This window comes from Rhinoraja longicauda, chromosome 18, assembly GCF_053455715.1.
Source record: "Rhinoraja longicauda isolate Sanriku21f chromosome 18, sRhiLon1.1, whole genome shotgun sequence".
Taxonomy (NCBI): Eukaryota; Metazoa; Chordata; class Chondrichthyes; order Rajiformes; family Arhynchobatidae; genus Rhinoraja; species Rhinoraja longicauda.
This window is the reverse complement of record NC_135970.1, coordinates 24,993,396-25,011,217: the sequence shown is the minus strand read 5'-3', so window position 1 is coordinate 25,011,217 and position 17,822 is coordinate 24,993,396. Positions and strand designations below refer to the sequence as shown.

The following is a 17,822-nucleotide window of genomic DNA, read 5'->3' as shown; positions in this document are numbered from 1 at the left end:
AATGGGCCAGCAGGTTTCCATTAACCTACTTTATATTGCAAAGGAAAGCAGTGGTCTATTTATTGATATAGACTGTGGGTGAAGGGTATTTGGAGTTACTATTTAAACTTAGAAGTTCATCTGGGGGAACATTGGTATTTATCATAGTCTTTTGTGAAGTAAATGCAGAATGTTTCCTTTGCTTTGGATGTTGCAGTCACCTAAATCTTTGATTATTCATGTAGACACAAGGAACCGCAAATGCTGGTTTACATAAAAAAAAGGCACTGCTGGATTAACACAGTAAGTCAGGCAGCATCTCTGGAGCACATGGTTACACGATGTTTTGGGTCAGATCTGAAGAAAGATCCCAACCCAAAATGTTGCTTGTTCATGTTTTCCAGAGATGCTGCCTGACCCGCGGAGTTATTCAAGCATTGAAAGCCTGTAAATTAATCTTGTCCCTTTTTTTCTATTTGTTTTCTGCTCTCTCCCCACCCCCCCCCCCCCCCCCTTAAAATGCATTATTTGCCTTCTTCCTTTTATATCTCTTTGTCGCTTCTTGAAATGCTGCTTATTGAAATGTCGTTTCCCTAATAAATGTCATCGGTTACAAACCGCAGCATTTTTTCATAAACTTTTTTTTTCCGCTTGCATGAAGAAACATTAATTTGTTCCCTAACAATTTGGAGTTTTACTAATATATCCTCGCTTGACATTAACACTTGTTGCACTGTTTCAATTTCACGGAGTTCCTGTATCCATTGAGTCATAGTGACATGACAATACAGTGACATGGACTTTCTGGGATATTGTATCCAAATTCCTGTGTGCTTCTCTTGACAATTTTCTTGACTGCTTCCCAAGTTCGGGAACTTTTGGTGTCATTCTCTTTATGGGGCGTGGCTTGCTTCCATTCTGCGAGGTACCTTTCTGCACATTCTCTTCACGTAATGTGGCCATTTCATAAATTACTACGCGGTCTTGCCATTGGATCGACACCTTGGTCAAGAAGGTACCTGAGGATTGGAGATAAGCATCTGTTACACGACATGTCCAACGCACACATGGTGCGACTGTGGGAGTTTATGTACGGGTACAAGTAGATGCAGCCACAAAGATACACAAATATAACAAAGAATGTTTAAGGCTGAGCATTGATGGAAGGGAGAGTTGTTAAGGAAGGAGATGTGGGCATGAATGTTTTTGAAGTTAAGATGATCCCTTTTCTGATTTACACGGTGTACAGATTTCCCTTTTCTATATTTTGAAATAGTTTTCATGATTTCATGGCGACGTCCAAAATCCATTTTTTTTTTTTTAAGACGTGTCAAATTTATCTTAACATGGTGTGTAAATATTCAAACCTCTTGCTGTTTCCAGTGTTCAAACAGTTGCCTTCAGTGTTCCACTTAAAAAATAAGGTCATAACGAAGGTTCATTTTGTCTGATTTTTGTTCCATTGTGACATACTGATCTTCTTGGTAGATTACGTGTTGTATTTCATTTGATTTAACGTATCCGTTGCGATATCATGTCAGTTGATTTTATTCTCATTAGAATATAGAACATAGGACAGTACAGTTTCAGCCCACAATGTGCCAGACATGATGCCAAAACCAACTCTTATCTGTCTGCACATAATCCATACCCGTTCATTCCCTGCATATCCATGTGCCTATCCAAAAGTCTTTTAAATGCCACTCTCGAATCTGCCTCCAACATATCACCAGCAGCATGTTACAGGAACTCAGCACCCTTTCTAAAAAAAAATTTAAACTTTGACCCAAAGCTACACCCTCTAGTATTTGGTTTTCCCATCCTGGGAAAACGTTGTTTACCCTATCTTTTCCTCTCATAATTTTATCGACTTCTATCAGGTCTTTGCTCAACTTCCGGTGCTCCAGAGAAAATAATCCAAGTCTGTCTAACCTCTCCCCGTAGCTATTGCCCCCAAATCCAGGTGTAATCTAGATTAAACCTCCTCTACACCCTTTTCTAAACCTCAACATCCTTCCTGTATTGGGTGACCAGATTTGCACGTAGTACTCCAAATGTGGCCTAACCAAAGTCCTATAAAGCTGCATCATGACTACCTGCCTCTTGTACTCTCTGCTCTGACCAGCGAAGACAAGCATACCATATACCACCTTTACCACTCTGTGTACTTGAGATGCCATTTTCAGGGAGTTATGGAGTTGGACCCCTCAATCCCTCTGTACATCAAAGCTATTAAGGGCTATGCATTAATTTTAGTTGCTCTATATCCCGCTGTATTCCTCACAATTTTAGTGTCATCTGCAAATTTATTAACCAATGTTTATGTCAAAGTCATTCATGTATATGGAGGTCACACCACAGATCCCTGAGAAACTCCACTGGTTACAGACACCGGCTTGAATATTGTCCTTCCACCACAACACTCTTGTCTTCTGTCAGGAGGCCAGTTCTAAATCCGTATGGTCAAGTTAGTTCTGTGCATTTTAATCTTCTGGATTGCCTGACAGAAGGAGGGGGGGGGGGGTGTCCAGTGGGGTACTTTATCAAATGCCTTACTGAAATCCATACAGATGATTTCATATCTTATTAGAGCATATTCAAAAATCACCATTTTTGTGAGACCATTAATGAAATCACTAAATACTGGATTTCTGTCCAAACAAATAAATTTGGGCACATCTAATTTGATGTATTTTTTCCATACTATGAGAAGTAAGAAATATATTTATTAAGTAAACATACTTTCCTTTTGTGTACTTCCTGATGCTTCCAAGTTTTTTAATTACAAAAAGTGTGTATATCTTTTGTAGAATGATTTAGTAGAATGATTTTGGCTGCTGAAAATTGTATTCACTTGTAATAGTTCCAGCTGGGCCATTGTGTTTTTTTTTCTTGTCTTTGCAGTGTAATCCATAGACACTTAAGTTTTCACCAGTTTTTTTTTTTTAAATACTAAGGTACCTTTGGTATCATCCACAACTGAACCATATGCACCATCGCAGCCTATGTACCAGCCTTCCCATATCACAGAGCAAAGAACCCAGAAAGAATCCATGGAATCTATTCAGGTAAGTGCAATATGAGCACCCCTGGTTTAAAAAAAAAAGACACCCTTTTCATTTTCACTATTTTTCAAAAATATCCAAGTTTTCTAAGTAAACTTTATAGATCAAGCATGGGGACCATCTTGCTCTAAATGCTAAACCAGCAGGCATGTTGACATTTCTAGTTTCCTAAACCTGGAGATTTTATTTTGGGTTGTCTTTGTAAGATTGGGCTATTATAAATAAATAAATAATAGTTTTGAGTTTGAATATAGTTGCATTTAGCTCTGTTATTTAAGCATAAGTAATTTTTTGCTTAAGACATTATGCCTGCTCTTATTCTTGATCATAAAATGGAATTACATGAATTTTCTCAGGACTTCAAATGGTCAACAGGACAAGTGTTATAATTATTTGGAGATTTGAGGCATGACATTTTGAATATTGCAGATAAAGAGAATATGGTAAATGATATCTATTTCAAAACTCAAGAAATTATGATTAGGTATTACAATCGGATAGTCACAGGCCTATTCTTTTCTGGGGTTGACCACCAACACGAAATTCTTATTGGCTACGGCTTTATCTCACAGCTACATATATCAAATTGTGGTAAAGTTGAAATGCTCTTTTGAAGTAGCTCTGGGTCATGTAGCTAATGGTTTGGTAATTTTCTTTGGTCTTTCAACTTCTGTACATCTTAGACTACTATGTCACTGACTTCTGAACAGACTCCAGTATCAACAGCACTTCCTGTTGCTTCCCAGTCACAAGCTTTCAAGGCTCCTCCTACTAAACCTCTCCACAGCAGTGGCATAAATGTGAATGCTGCTCCATTCCAATCAATGCAAACGGTAAGATGGGCTTTATTTTGAAGTTATAAATGTATCAAATCTTTGACCAAAAGAGAATGATTTATGGACATTTATCAATATAAAATTATTCGTTTATACCATTATTTTGCATTTGGAAACTGCAAAAACTGTCAAGGTGAGAGTAGAATTCCATCCAAAGCAACATCTGAAAATGTCATTATTTGCATTTAATGTATTATTATCATAAATGTGTGCTAAATACATTTTAATTGTCAACCAAATGTTAGAGATGTGTATCGTGAATGTGTTGGTGGAAGAGAACAAAATAGAAACATTAAATCTGAAAATCAAGTCATGACGCGGTGGGGACTGTGGTTCACTAATTAGTCCAGTTAATCCAAGAGGAGATTAGATGGGCATACCTGTGGGACTAAATGGTTTTATTTCCATGGTACAAAAATAAATGAGTGAGAAAATTGTAGGTGGTGATTCCAGATTTCTGCAACTCTTTATTTACAATGAACCTTGGGTCAGATCCAGTCAGCAATACTTCGTTCAATTTTTGCCACAAAACACAGTGGATACATGGGCAATGGAAATGAAAAGAGAAAGGAATGATACTATGACATTTTCAAAAATGTGTGTCGCGGGTAGAGAAGAGTGAGGTGGGTGTTGTGCAGTCAACAAAGACTTTCGCAAAGCGCTCAGTAGGCTAGTGTATGCAATGCACGGTGATGAAAAGAGCCAGACTGGCTAGGATGGTGGTAATAGAGAAGGCAGAAAGGTGAAAGAAAATGAGTATTGTGTGTGAAGGAAAATTAATGTGGAAACTGGAATTTAAAGGAATTGTAACGTAACAGTTTGTCTAATAGCCAAAATGTGCATATACATGTCGTTACATAAGCATACTGGAAAGCTAGGCAAATGGGGACGCAACATAGAAAATCATGGTCAGAATGAAGAAAGGTCCCAAGCGGAAACATCACCTATCAACCTCTAAAGATGCTGTCTCACTCGCTGAGTTACTTCAGCGCTTTGTGTCTTATTGCAAACCAACACCAACAGTTCCTTGTATCTGTCGGAAATTATGCAGAGTTAAACTTGGAGCCCAATGGTATGACGCGTTGATCACTTTTTAAAGGCTCTGGAATTAATTGGCGATCAACCATTGGCCAATACTGAGGATGGAGTTGGTCATGAGAGAGAATGTGGGAATTTTTTGGAGGCAATGCTAATTGCAAGACTGACTTGTCGGTGATGTTGGAAAGGATTATAGTTGACCAGGTGGTGAGTGAAAAGAACTATTATGAGTAGAATCCAAGAGAAATATGGAAGATTTTGCACATGTCTGGTTGAGAGAAATTATAACATTGGATGAATCATAGAATTGTGTGAAATTCAGTACTAAAGGCTGCTATTTGGGTGATTGTATTAATGGTTGGGAAAGTTGCCAGTCTAATCTTTCCTTCCAGCTTTTAGACCCTAGTCATGTACCGTTTGTGCCGTATATGATGACAAGTTAAATTGATCTCGTCTGCCTGTTCTTGATCCATGTCCCTCTATTCCCTGCACTTCTATGTGCGTATCCAAAAGCCTCTTGATGCCACTAATGCGTCTGCCTCCACCACCACCCCTGGCAGTGCATTCCAGCCCCCCCCCCCCCCAGCTCTCTGTGTTTTAAAAATAAAATTGCCCTATGCATCTCCATTAAACTTTCCCCCTCTTATCTTATAGCTCTGCCCTCGAGTGGTAGACATTTCCACCCTAGGAAAAAGGTTCTGCCTCTCATAATTTTTATACTTCTACCAAGTCTTCCCTCAATCTTCGACGTTCCAGACAAAACAATCCAAATCTAACCCACCTGTCACTGAAACACTCTAATCCAAGCAGCATTCTGGTAGACCAGGCAACATTCTGGTAAAAGGTCAAAGATTCTTCAAGAGGTCACTTAATTTTTAACTGGTGAGGGTTTCTGCCTCTCCCACCCTTTCAGACAATTATTTTACCAATCACCTTATATTGTTCAGGATTAGATTACTTAGAAATAATATGTTAGGAAGACATATCACAGCCAAGAGATAAACTGTAGTCTTTCCTTCTCTCCCGAGATGCTGCCTGACCTGCTGAGTTACTCCAGCATTTTGTGAATAAATACCTTCGATTTGTACCAGCATCTGCAGTTATCTTCTTAAACTGTAGTCTAGCAGTAAATCAAATAAGCAGCTAGTTTCACCTTTCAAAAGCAATGATAAAGGATAAATGGGATTGAGAATTGGAATTTTGTGCTCTTCTACTTTCAACTTTAATTTTAAAATTGGTCCTTAATGCCCTGTTTGTTTTCTGACAGTGTGTTTCATGCTTCAAAACGCCGTGCTATGACTTAATTCATTGTGTCCCTAATCCAATCTTTCCTTCCAGTTGAATGATTGTGAGGCTGTGGTCTCATTGGAACATTGTTTCATAAATCTGATTCTGCCCCTCTCGGTTGTGGATGCAAGCATTGAGCAATGTGGACTGACGTAGGTTTGAATGCTTTTTTAGAAACCCTCATGGCATCGAGCTTTAAATGTCATAGAGGCTCTGGAATGATTTTGAGGCATCTTTCACTACTCCACACTAGTCATATCATAGAGATTGGGAATTGTAACAGTAGGGTTATCAATTAATGGTTGATTGTTGGATTTCAGCAAGTGTAGCACTGGGGCTACCTTGTTGTTATCCTTTGATCTCCCAACTTTTCAAAGTGTTTGCAGTTCATCGGTTGATCAAGCCAACTAGAGATTGAGAAAAGATTAATGCGTATCAAGGTCTATTCATCAGTAAAACATGTGAGGAGAACACGTTCTTTCTCCCCTTCCTTTTCTTCCTCCCACCCCACATCCCCAGTCTGCTGTCTAGAAACATAGAAAATAGGTGCAGGAGGAGGCCATTCGGCCCTTCGGCCCTTCGAGCCAGCACCGCCATTCATTGTGATCATGGCTGATCATCCACAATCAGTAGCCCGTGCCTGCCTTCTCCCCTTATCACTTGATTCCATCAGCCCCGGGACCTCTATCTAATGATAGTTGACGAGACTGGTTTTATTCAGTTGTCTTTAACATTTATTCCCAGCAAAATATTTGCAGAATATATTGAAATGCAAATTGTGCTTCATAAAACACTGCTTTAATATTCTTATACAATATTGTGGTAGTGAGAGCTGTGGCACATAAAGTAGGTTTTGGGATAAGCCCATTCCAGATACAATAGTCAATAGTCAATTTTATTTGTCACATACACATAAATGTGCAGAGAAATGAAAGATTGCCCACAGTCCAACAATAAGAGCAATAAAAATAAGCAATAACACACACAATCATAAACCAACACCAAACAAAAAGAAACATCCATCACAGTGAGTCTCCTCCAGTCACCTCCTCACTGTGATGGAAGGCCAGAATGTCTTTTCTCTTCCTCTGCCGTCTTCTCCGCGGTCAGGCTATTGAAGTTGCCACGTTCCAGGCCGCGCCGGATGGTGAAAGGTCCGCAGCGGGCCGACCCAAGCCCCGTAATCCGGGGCGGGCGAAGACGCTGCCACTGCACGTCGGGGCGGTTTGGGCTTCCGACATTGAAGCCCCCGCCGGGCGGAGAAAATCCCACAGCCTATTTCAAGCCGCGCCAGACGGTGAAAGGTGTGCGACGGGCTGACCCAAGCCCCGCGATCCGGGGTGGGCCAAGAAGCTGCCGCTGCCGGAGCTCCCGATATCGGCCCCCACCCAGGGCATGGCCTGCGAGCTTCCGATATCCACGCGGCCCACGCCGAAGAAGCCTCCGAAGGCGAGTCGCAGCCGCTCCCGCAGTGCCACCACAGCCTCCAAAGGCAGCCAGCTCCGCAGATGGTAAGTCCGGTCCGCGGGCTCTGCGAACCAGAGCCCAGGTGGAGGTGGAGGCCGCCAGTTCCAGGTGTTTGGCCGATGGTAGGCCGCAGCGGGAACGGAGACGTGGCCCAGAAAACAAAGGTTGGGTCTCTGTTCGGAAGAGACAATTTTACAGTCCCCCCCCCCCCCCCCACATAGTACACGACCACAAAAAACTACATCACATCTAAACACTACAATTAAGACAAAAACACAAAAGACAAACGGACTGCAGGTGAGCCGCTGCTGCTAGGGCATTGCAATGTCATAGACATCAAATATCAAATTGGCATTTGCAATGTCATAGACATCAAACATTACCACGTTTGTGAGAACATGTCAACTGCAACCTTTCTCTTTTCCTGCTCTACATTAAAACCTTGATTATAAAATGCGTGTTCTGACAGGGACATGAATTATACTATATATATATGCATGTACATATATATATATAAAATGTTAAAACAGCAAATTCCATAAGCATGCAGTATATTGAACAGTTCTGAACTGAACCTTTTCACTTGGTTTCTCAAGATCCATCAATATTTTCAGATATGTTCAGGAAAGCGACATGATTACATACTTAGACAGTAGTCACCTAGTGTAATAGATTGTTTATTATTGTGCAAATTTAATTATTTAGAGGAAAATTCTGTTTATGAAGTTTGTTTACTGTCTCCATCTTCCCTTTTGACATTTCAATCCCAATATTTGGGCCGATCAGGTTACTAGTCAATTCTTAAATTATTTTCTTTCTTTCCTACTTTTATTTTAAATAGGTATTTAATATGAATGCACCAGTGCCTCCAGCAAGTGATCCGGACACACTCAAACAACAGAGTCCTTATCAAGCCAGCTACAGCCAAGGATTCGGTAGCCAGCCTCAGCATCAGGTGGAGCAATCCGAATTGCAGCAGGAAACACTTGCAACTGGTAAGATTAAGAAGAATAAAGTTGTGGAACTTTGGGCATATTAATTAATTTATTTTTAAGTGTTTGGCACCAATTTTAGATTTTGGTTTCCCATTAAGGTATTCTCAGGGAGTTCCAATTTTAGTTGTACTTCAGTTCACTAGATAGAACATGTTTAGGCAATTTTGTCAAATCTAGGAAAAAGATCATGGAACCTTGCCATGCTTTAAAATATATATATTAGTGTTCACCATTATCTTTCAGAATTTGCATTTTAATTCAGTTTTGATTTACAAATTACCATTTCTGGGTATTCCCTATAGAAACATCTGCAGTGTTCAAATTGTGACATCTTGGAAAAGGCTGATATTTGATTTCACAAATAAAACCGTTGACATCAAAACCTACTGCTAGAAGTTAAAAGAATCAATTATTTTTGTCCATGCTTCACCTTGAAGGTCATAAGCAGCACACATGTTGGTAGTTCTGTTCTTACACATTTTTACCGTCTTTTTAATGAACTCTGCATGCTCTTTTAATTTATTTTTGGTACGTTGATGTCAGATAGGACACATTGACTTAATAGACTTGAAATGATTATAGTTTCCTTAAATGATTACTTGCTGTGTTGATAAGTAGAATGCTGTTAGGTATGGTGCTGCAGTTTTTGTACCCAGTGACAGTTAATAATTGCCAGTATAACGAATGGGCAATAAAAAGTGATAATTCTATTGAAGCCCACGTGCAGTAAAGAGCTGCACGGTGGCGCAGCGGTAGAGTTGCTTCCTTCCAGCGAATGCAGCGCCGGAGACTCGGGTTCGATCCTGACTATGGGCGGCGTCTGTACGAAGTTTGTACGTCCTCCCCGTGACCTGCGTGGGTTTTCTCCGAGATCTTCGGTTTCCTCCCACACTCCAAAGACGTACAGGTATGTAGGTTAATTGGCTGGGCAAATGTAAAAATTGTCCCTAGTGGGTGTAGGATAGTGTTAGTGTGCGGGGATCGCTGGGCAGCACGGACCCGGTGGGCCGAAGGGCCTGTTTCTGCGCTGTATCTCTAAATCTAAACGCTAAAATGAACGGAGGTTATTTGCAAGAATAATATATCGCTTGGAGGGAAAGTAATATACAATACTATCAATACTCTTGTTGATCTTGTTCACAAGGTTGAGATAATGGTTTGGCCTGTGCTGTTTAGGCAGAAACACTGGCAAGTTTTCCAGTCTTTTTTTAAAAACAGCAGTGAAGCCAAGATATGTCAGCAATTGAAATGAATACTTAAGGTGCAAGATTGAGAGTGTTTCTTGGCACTAATATCATCCAAGCAAGAGGAGAATATTCCTTGAAGTCCAACCATCTAACCATCTTCGTGGAATGCATTATTCCAGTTGCTGGTGCGTTTCCCCCTTAAATCCAATTGACTTCAATTTTGTTAAAATGGATTCTTGATGTCAAGGAACAATTCTGTTCTCGGTTATGGAGAAAGTCAAAGAAAATGCAGATGTTGAAAATCTGAAATAAACAGAAATTGCTGGAAACACTCAGTGGGTCAAGCAGCTTCTGTGGAAGGAGAAACAGAGTTAATGCTTTTAATTAAGGACTATCAGATCTGCAGTGAAAGAGGAAACAAATTGGTCTGGAGCTGTAAAGAGAGGTTAGGATGAATAGGATAAAGGGTGAATTTCTGATAGGGTGAGGCCAAAATTCCAATGGGGTTAAGTAATAGATGAAGTCACGCCGGTATAATGTGGGGGATGCCAGAGGTCATGGAGAAAGTGCTGATGAATAGAAAAAAATTGCCCATAATTCAGATAAATTATGTACAGCAGAACTGGCGAATTCATCAGAAAACTTCCTGAAGTTAGATAATTCAATATCGGGTCTGGATTGCAGCAATGTGCCTCTTGGAAGATGAGGTATTGTTCCACAAGGTTATGTCACACCTTGTTATGACAATGCATGAGGCCACACCTAGGATGCAACTTGGAAGGCAGTGGCAGGCAACAGGAAATATGGTGCTGCCTCTTTGAACTGATCTCGAGTGCCCTGCAAAACAACCAGCCAGCCTGCTCTTGGTTTCTCCAATGTAAAAACCACATTGAGAGCTCAGAAAGGTGTATTACCAGAATAGAAGTGCAAGTGAGTCTCTGCTTCACCTGAAGGAACTCTTTGGGTTCTTGGGGGGTAGGGAGAAATGAGGTGTTGCATCTCCCTCATAAAGGATAATGCCTTATGACTGCATAAGAGATGGAAGAGAAGATCAGAAGATGGTAAAGAGAGCTGAAAGGGGAAGGAGGTGAGATGAGCCAGGTTGTGCAAATTCCTTTTTTTTCCTCTCTGGTTGAGAAAGTTGTGATGGATAATCCATTGAATGACGTGGAAAGTGAGCACCAGGGAAACTCTTCTTGGGAGAGGCTGTAATGAGAGTTAGTACAGAATGTTTTTTAAAAAAACCAAATGAAACATCAATTAATAAGTTTCTGTTAACTACCAGATGAAAGGTGTAATGGGCAGTGCTTTCATTGCTTTATTTTGATGATTGGGAGTAACCCCCTAACTGATTTGTATGTTTTTGGACAAGACAAGCTGAGCAATTTTCCACAATGCTTTGTAGATTGCATTAGCGCATTTGTACTTGGTCATATTGGCCAGAAATCTTTCTATTTCAGAAGTCATCCGTACGACAGAAGCTAGGGTGGTGATTCCCATTGCCTTTGCTGTATTCGGAGCTATTTACTGTTTCTTAATTGATTGAAGTTAATCCAGTAGGCTGAAAGCTTTCTATGATTGTGAGAGGCTTAAATTAATTGTAATTTAGCACATGATTGACAGTGCTAAATTTGTTTTGCACTCCTTGCTTGGTTCTAGCATAATTGGGATGTTTTTGGAGCCCTAACGCTTCTTAACTGTTCAATTATCTGCCATCATTCATGGCAGGATGTGCAGAACTATATATGTGGTGACCACAGTGCTTCGATGTTATTGGTGTAGAAAAGAACTGCAGATGCTAGTTTAAATCGCAGGTAGACACAAAATACTGGAGTAACTTTTTTAGAATGAAGGATATAAAGTTGCATATGTGGCACAATGTAACTCGACTCCAAATTAATCACTCACAGCTGCTTAAATACCCATTTTCAGCTGCTAGCTATCCCATTGAACACTGGCAATGTTATGCAACATTGAGGATGTTCTCAGTGTGAAGATGGGACTTGTCACAAAAGGGACTTAGTACTTGTCATTAATACTATTGCTGTCAGGGAGTAATCAAACTGCATTGGATAAGGTGGTGTGATTGAGGTTGGGTAAGGTTGGCTGTTATGTTTGCTCTCATTGCCTGCTGCATGCTTCCATTTTCCAAGTCCTTTTTGCTGACTGACGCTGCTACTCTGCTTTCTCCCAAGTAACGTTCCACATGGAGGATTTTCTGATTTATCAGTCTGCAAAGGTTGTTTCACTTAACGTTAAAAGATGTGGTCGTGATAGACTTTGCATAGTTGATTAGGCTGAGTGCGCCTTTGGCTTGTATGCCTAAGTTAAGTTAACTTAAGCTAAGTTGATATTGTGTGCTTTCTTTTGACAACGTTTTGGTACATTTGAGTAGCTATAATGCGAAGAGCAGCTACGAATCATCCATGATACAATGGTTTAGGAGAGTTGGTTGCTCACATGAAGACCATTCCCTTTCGGATTTGGGTAAACAAGATAAGTTCTTAATAACAGAAGGATGGTTTACTGCTCAATATTACGAATGATCCCTTTATATTTCTGGGTCATTTAATTAATTGAATAATCCCAGCTGTTATTATGGGATTCAAACTCCAGTAGTTGTGTTTTCTGGTCAAGTTCAACAATGTAACCATTATGCCAAGATTTGTGCATAAAAATTGAGCGATGGAAAGCAATTTTTAGGTGGAATTTCAGCATTATTTTTAATTTGCATTTTCTGTCTAACTCATCTCATTACCTTAAATGATCCCTGCTAATACATATTTCACTGTCACTCATTGGTTTTCTACTGTTCTTTGTTTATGTTATTTACTGGAAGACTTCTGTGTAATTTCCTTATTTCGCTGTTATGTCTTGGCTCTCTGACTTTTGATTACAACATATTTGATGCGTTCTATTTTCTCGACCAATTTCTTGATCATTCTTTGCCACCGTAAAACTCTTAAAAGAAGACTTCAGCGAACTATGGACTTAGACCCCAAGATCCCTCTGTACATCTATGCCGCTAAAGGTCTTGCAATTAACTGTATACTTTCCCCTTACATTTGACCATCTAAAGTACAACAACTCACACTTTGTCTGCATGTCCGAGTGTGTCTGTGCATAAATTTCCTCTACTTCCCTTGTTGAACAAAGGAACAATATTGGTTTCTGTCCAGTCTTTCAGGACCTTGCTGGTGGCTAGAGATTATACAAAGACCTCTGCAAGGCCCTGGAATCTCCTCTCTTGGTGTGCTTGTACAATTATGGAGCAGAAACCCAGAAGAATCAGTTTTCCCAGACTGATTTTTTTGTGTGGTTCTGTAGTGAAAAACCGATTAGATTTAAATGTGTGACTTGGTTCGGTGAAGATTGCTGGGTATCATGTTTGAGGAAAGGGACTGTTTCATTGATATTGAGAAGTGGTGCAGCATGGTGGCTTTTTGCTCATTTACTGTTACCTCCTGGAAACTTGCTGGATCAGAGTTTTTTTTAATGGATTTATGTTTTAATGAAAGCACATTGCTTCATAAAAACACTTCAGTAATGACGTGCTTGCATATCTACCCTGACATCCATAAACAGCTCTTGATCTGCCTTTGCTAATGCTTGAAGTGGATCATGTCAAGATGGCTTGGTTTAAATTTAAACTCAACTCTGTACTTTGATAACCATACCACAAAAAAACAACAGAACACTGACACAGTTGGGGAAATTAAAATAATGCCCAGATATCTCAGAATCTCAATTTTTAAAACAATTGAAACATGAGCCAGGTCAACTACCCTGACAATGTCTTGGAATTTGCAATTGACGCTTGGCTCCTGAATATTATAGCTTTAAGTGAAGGAGCCAAAAAATGTTTAGATACAATCTGGTACGTGGAAAATCTCCAGTCTAGAAGTCCAAATAATTCTTATTTTCTTCCCAGCTGAGGAATGAGCCGGTTGTGGCTACATTATGGAGAATATCCTCCTTGCCCTCCCTTTTGCTCTAACCACCCCTCAAGCAGCAGATTAACTAATCTACTCATGATTGTGCTCTTTTGTGAATTCATGTCATAAAGGAGAGCATCCCCCAGTTGTGGTTTATGACAATGTACAAAATCATGCCGTCCTCTAATACCATTCTGCGATCATAAATTTTTATTGCCCACAAGTTTAATTTTGTGATCTTTTGACTGTTTTTGTCTTAAACAGTTGTACTCAAATTTCAGTATATCCAGCTGGTGAGTTTCAAACTGTTAAGTTTGCTATAATTTATTGTCTTATTTATCAAAAGTTCTCTTTTTCTCTTGATGTATACTTAAGATTGCCTCTTAATTTTTTAACAATGCCTGGATACTTTATCTTTCTATTTGCTCCTGGGGGATTAAGGCAAATACTGTTGTCCGTATGCTGGAACTAGAAGTGGCTGAACAATGGTTGTGCTAGGCGTAGACTGCAGTCAAGGAAAGTTCAAGCTCAGACATGAAACATTATATGAAATACCTGATGACTTAAATGACCAATTACAGAAGAGAGGGAAGCCAATAAAGGGATGAATGACCTTATCTTTCATTACAATTTTATTTAAATTGCAGAAAAATGTCAGTCATCTGACATTACCCGTTAATAACACAAAGCATAATAGGGTGTCCACTGGAAATTAAGAAAGGAAACAAATTTGGTCATGATCATCTCCAGAGGGGAAATTTGAGTTACTTTTAGTTTCATGAATCTCATTTGATCTTCTACTCCTTAAATCTGTCAATAGTGTTGATGATGGTTGCAAGATACTTAATGCTTATGATTTTGAATGGTACAACAACTTGAATGGTGTCACAACTCAATAATTTAACCAGACGGGTCAAATCGAATTAATTTTACAGGATTCTCCAACAAAATTACCTCAATTTCAGTTCTAATTTCAAATAGCCTACCTACCCGTGGAGGATTTTTCAGTGGGTAGAATTTGCGGTTTTTACAGCCTTTCTCAAAGACGAGCACCATTTTCGTTCAGTTTTAATAAATACCTCTGGTTTGGACTTTCTCATTAATAGGAGTAGTTAAAATCCACTATATAAAAAGTCAATAATTTTGGTTGTGAGCACAATTTTGTGTATTTGCAAACTGAATGAAATCAGTCAGGATTCTACCATTGTTCATTTGATTTTTATTTTGAGAAAACTAGCCATGACATCAATAGTTTTGGCAGTAAACATTTGATTTCTCTTTTCTTTCTGCACAGCGGTTAATCCTTACCATGCATCTCAAGATCAAACACACCCTGCTGGAGCACCGCATCAACAGCTATCCCAACAGCCTCAACAGAATTCAGGCTTTGCACGCACTGGGCAGGCCTTCTACAACAGCAGAGGTGTGTCACGTGGTGGACCACGAAATGCACGAGGTGGGATGAACGGCTATCGGGGACCTGCAAATGGATTTAGGGGTAGGGTTTAAATTGTCGTCTTACTGACATTTTGAGTGTAACTTGTCAAATTAGAATAAATAATTCTCTATATAACTAAGTATGCTGCACTATTTAAACATTATTCTAGATCTACCACTGTAAAGCATTTAATTTAATTTTACCTCTGCACCCCATGAAGTTAAGTGTTAAATATTGTGGAAAATGTAATAATGCATCAAAAACAAATAAAGAAAGCATTTGATTTTTTTCCTGACATTCTCAAAACAGAATGAGATCGCACATTGTACGGTTTTCAGAGCCAGGGACTGAAAATATTTAAGCAACAGCTCGTGTCTTTAGTCTTGCCTATTTGACAGTAAATTTCAGCTCATTAAAAAAATCATAAATAACATACCAGTCACTATCAATTTTTATTTTTGCAGTCAAACATACAATACCTTGAACGTCACTTTTTTTTGTGATCTTATTTTAAAGTTACTTTAGTGTGGTTAAATTAATGCACAAGGACATGGGCTAAAAATCCAGAAATAATTACCCAGAGCAGAAAGAGGCCCATGAATCGACCATGTCCATGCTGGCCATTTTGTTTATATAATCTCCATTTAAAAGTATTTGGCCAGAGAGACACTGCTTTTTTTCAACCCTCCATCCTCTCCTCCGGCAGTGTGTTTCTTATTCCAACCACCCACTGGTTCAAAAGATTCTTGCTCATATCCCCAGTATTTCCATGCCGCATGTTTTTTTTAACATCTCTCTATGAAGAATGTTTTCCTACTACCTACCACATCTATGCCCCTCATAATTTAGTGTACCTCTATCAAGTGCACCCCTTAGCCTCAGCCTATCCTGTCACTTCCTCGTAACTGAAACACTATCCTAAGCAGCATTCTCTGCATCCTCTCAAACAAATATAGCCTTCCTATCGTGATGACTGAATCAAGATACAGCACTCCAGCTGTGACCTAAGCATTGTTTCATAAAATTGTACAATAATCTTTGCCTCCTACACCAGAGAATGGAGGAAAATTATCCTGTGTACCTCCTCCTTCACCCTACCTATCTCTGCTGTTGCCTTCACAAATCCTTTAATTTGTAGATAAAGATCTATCTGTTCCTCAATGCACCCTCGGGGCCCTACCAGTCATCCTATATTATATATATATATTAGTCTATTACAGTGCATCACCTCATTCTTATCAAGATTAATTTCCATTTACCATTGTTTTGCCCATGTTATCAACTGATCAATGTCATTCTGTGGCCTAAAGACCATCATCGCCACGAACACCAACGCCATTTATCTTCATACTATCTGCATACTTGCTCATCATACCTTCTCTCAGTATTATGTCCGGTGTAAGTCAAAGCCTTTGCCAGCGTGATAATTTAAATTCAATGATTTAGTTGAACTCTAGCATGTCCAATCCCTTAATGATAAAGTAAAACTAATGGTGAATCTTTTGCGTTTTTGGTGGAAATTATGGCATGCTAATGATCTTTAGGAAATTAACATACTTGTCCAGTCTGAAAAAGTGATTTGAATCCGTGAGTTTGCCTCTGAAATGGCCTAGCAAACCACTACAATAGACAATAGGTGCAGGAGTAGGCCATTCAGCCCTTCGAGCCAGCACCGCCATTCAATGTGATCATGGCTAATCATTCACAATCAGTACCCCGTTCCTGCCCTCTCCCCCGACCACCTGACTCCGCTATAATTATCTAACTCTCTCTTGAAAGCATCCAGAAAATTGGCCTCCACTGCCTTCTGAGGCAGAGAATTCTACAGATTTACAACTCTCTGAGTGAAAAAGGTTTTCCTTATCTCTGTTCTAAATGGCCGACCCCTTATTCTTAAATTGTGGCCCCTGGTTCGAGACACCCCCAACATTGGGAACATGTTTCCAGCCTCTAGCATGTCCAATCCCTTAATAATCTTATATGTTTCAATAAGATCCCCTCTCATCCTTCTAAATTCCAGTATATACAAGCCTAGTCGCTCCAATCTTTCAACATACGATAGTCCCGCCATTCTGGGAATTAACCTAGTGAACCTACGCTGCACTCCCTCAATAGCAAGAATGTCCTTTCTCAAATTTGGGGACCATTGCAACAGAGTACTGAGACTCCACCACGTGGATTACAGTGGTTTCATAATAGATGGCCCATCACTGTCACTTCCAGGCAATTTGGTTGGGTATTAAATACTGATCTTTCCAGCAACCCCCTTGCCTTGGGAGAAAAAATAGAGTTGCCTTCAATCGTTTTTTTTTTTTACCATTTAGTCCTTCAAATGGGGCTAGATCCCCATAAATTGTATAATTATTTTGAGACGGGAGAATTTAGTCTCCAGTTACATATAGCTCTATAGTGTTATGCACAAATGATAGCTCTGAGTTCACTGATCTGTTGAAGTTGGCTTAACTTGGAAGGGATGGCAACAAAGCAGGAAGAATGTGAAATATGTATCTTGCAAAGTATGTAGGCAGCCTGTTGTCATTCACTGCTGTTATTTATGTGTGAAGAATGTTCACTTGGACAGGTCAAACCAGGACA

General features: G+C 39.6%; 1 protein-coding gene across 6 annotated transcripts in view; it reads left to right on the top strand.

Annotated features, from left to right (window-relative positions):
- Nucleotides 1-17,822, top strand: part of caprin1b (cell cycle associated protein 1b) — a 99,283-nt gene that overhangs the window by 64,765 nt on the left and 16,696 nt on the right. For 5 of the 6 annotated variants that reach the window (XM_078415314.1, XM_078415316.1, XM_078415315.1 and 2 more), the window contains exons 12-15: nucleotides 2,937-3,047; nucleotides 3,728-3,877; nucleotides 8,514-8,667; nucleotides 15,084-15,287. In XM_078415314.1, coding sequence (XP_078271440.1) covers nucleotides 2,937-3,047; nucleotides 3,728-3,877; nucleotides 8,514-8,667; nucleotides 15,084-15,287 — 619 coding nt within the window. The remainder of the gene's footprint in view (nucleotides 1-2,936; nucleotides 3,048-3,727; nucleotides 3,878-8,513; nucleotides 8,668-15,083; nucleotides 15,288-17,822) is intronic. The other variant, XM_078415319.1, reaches the window with a different exon arrangement.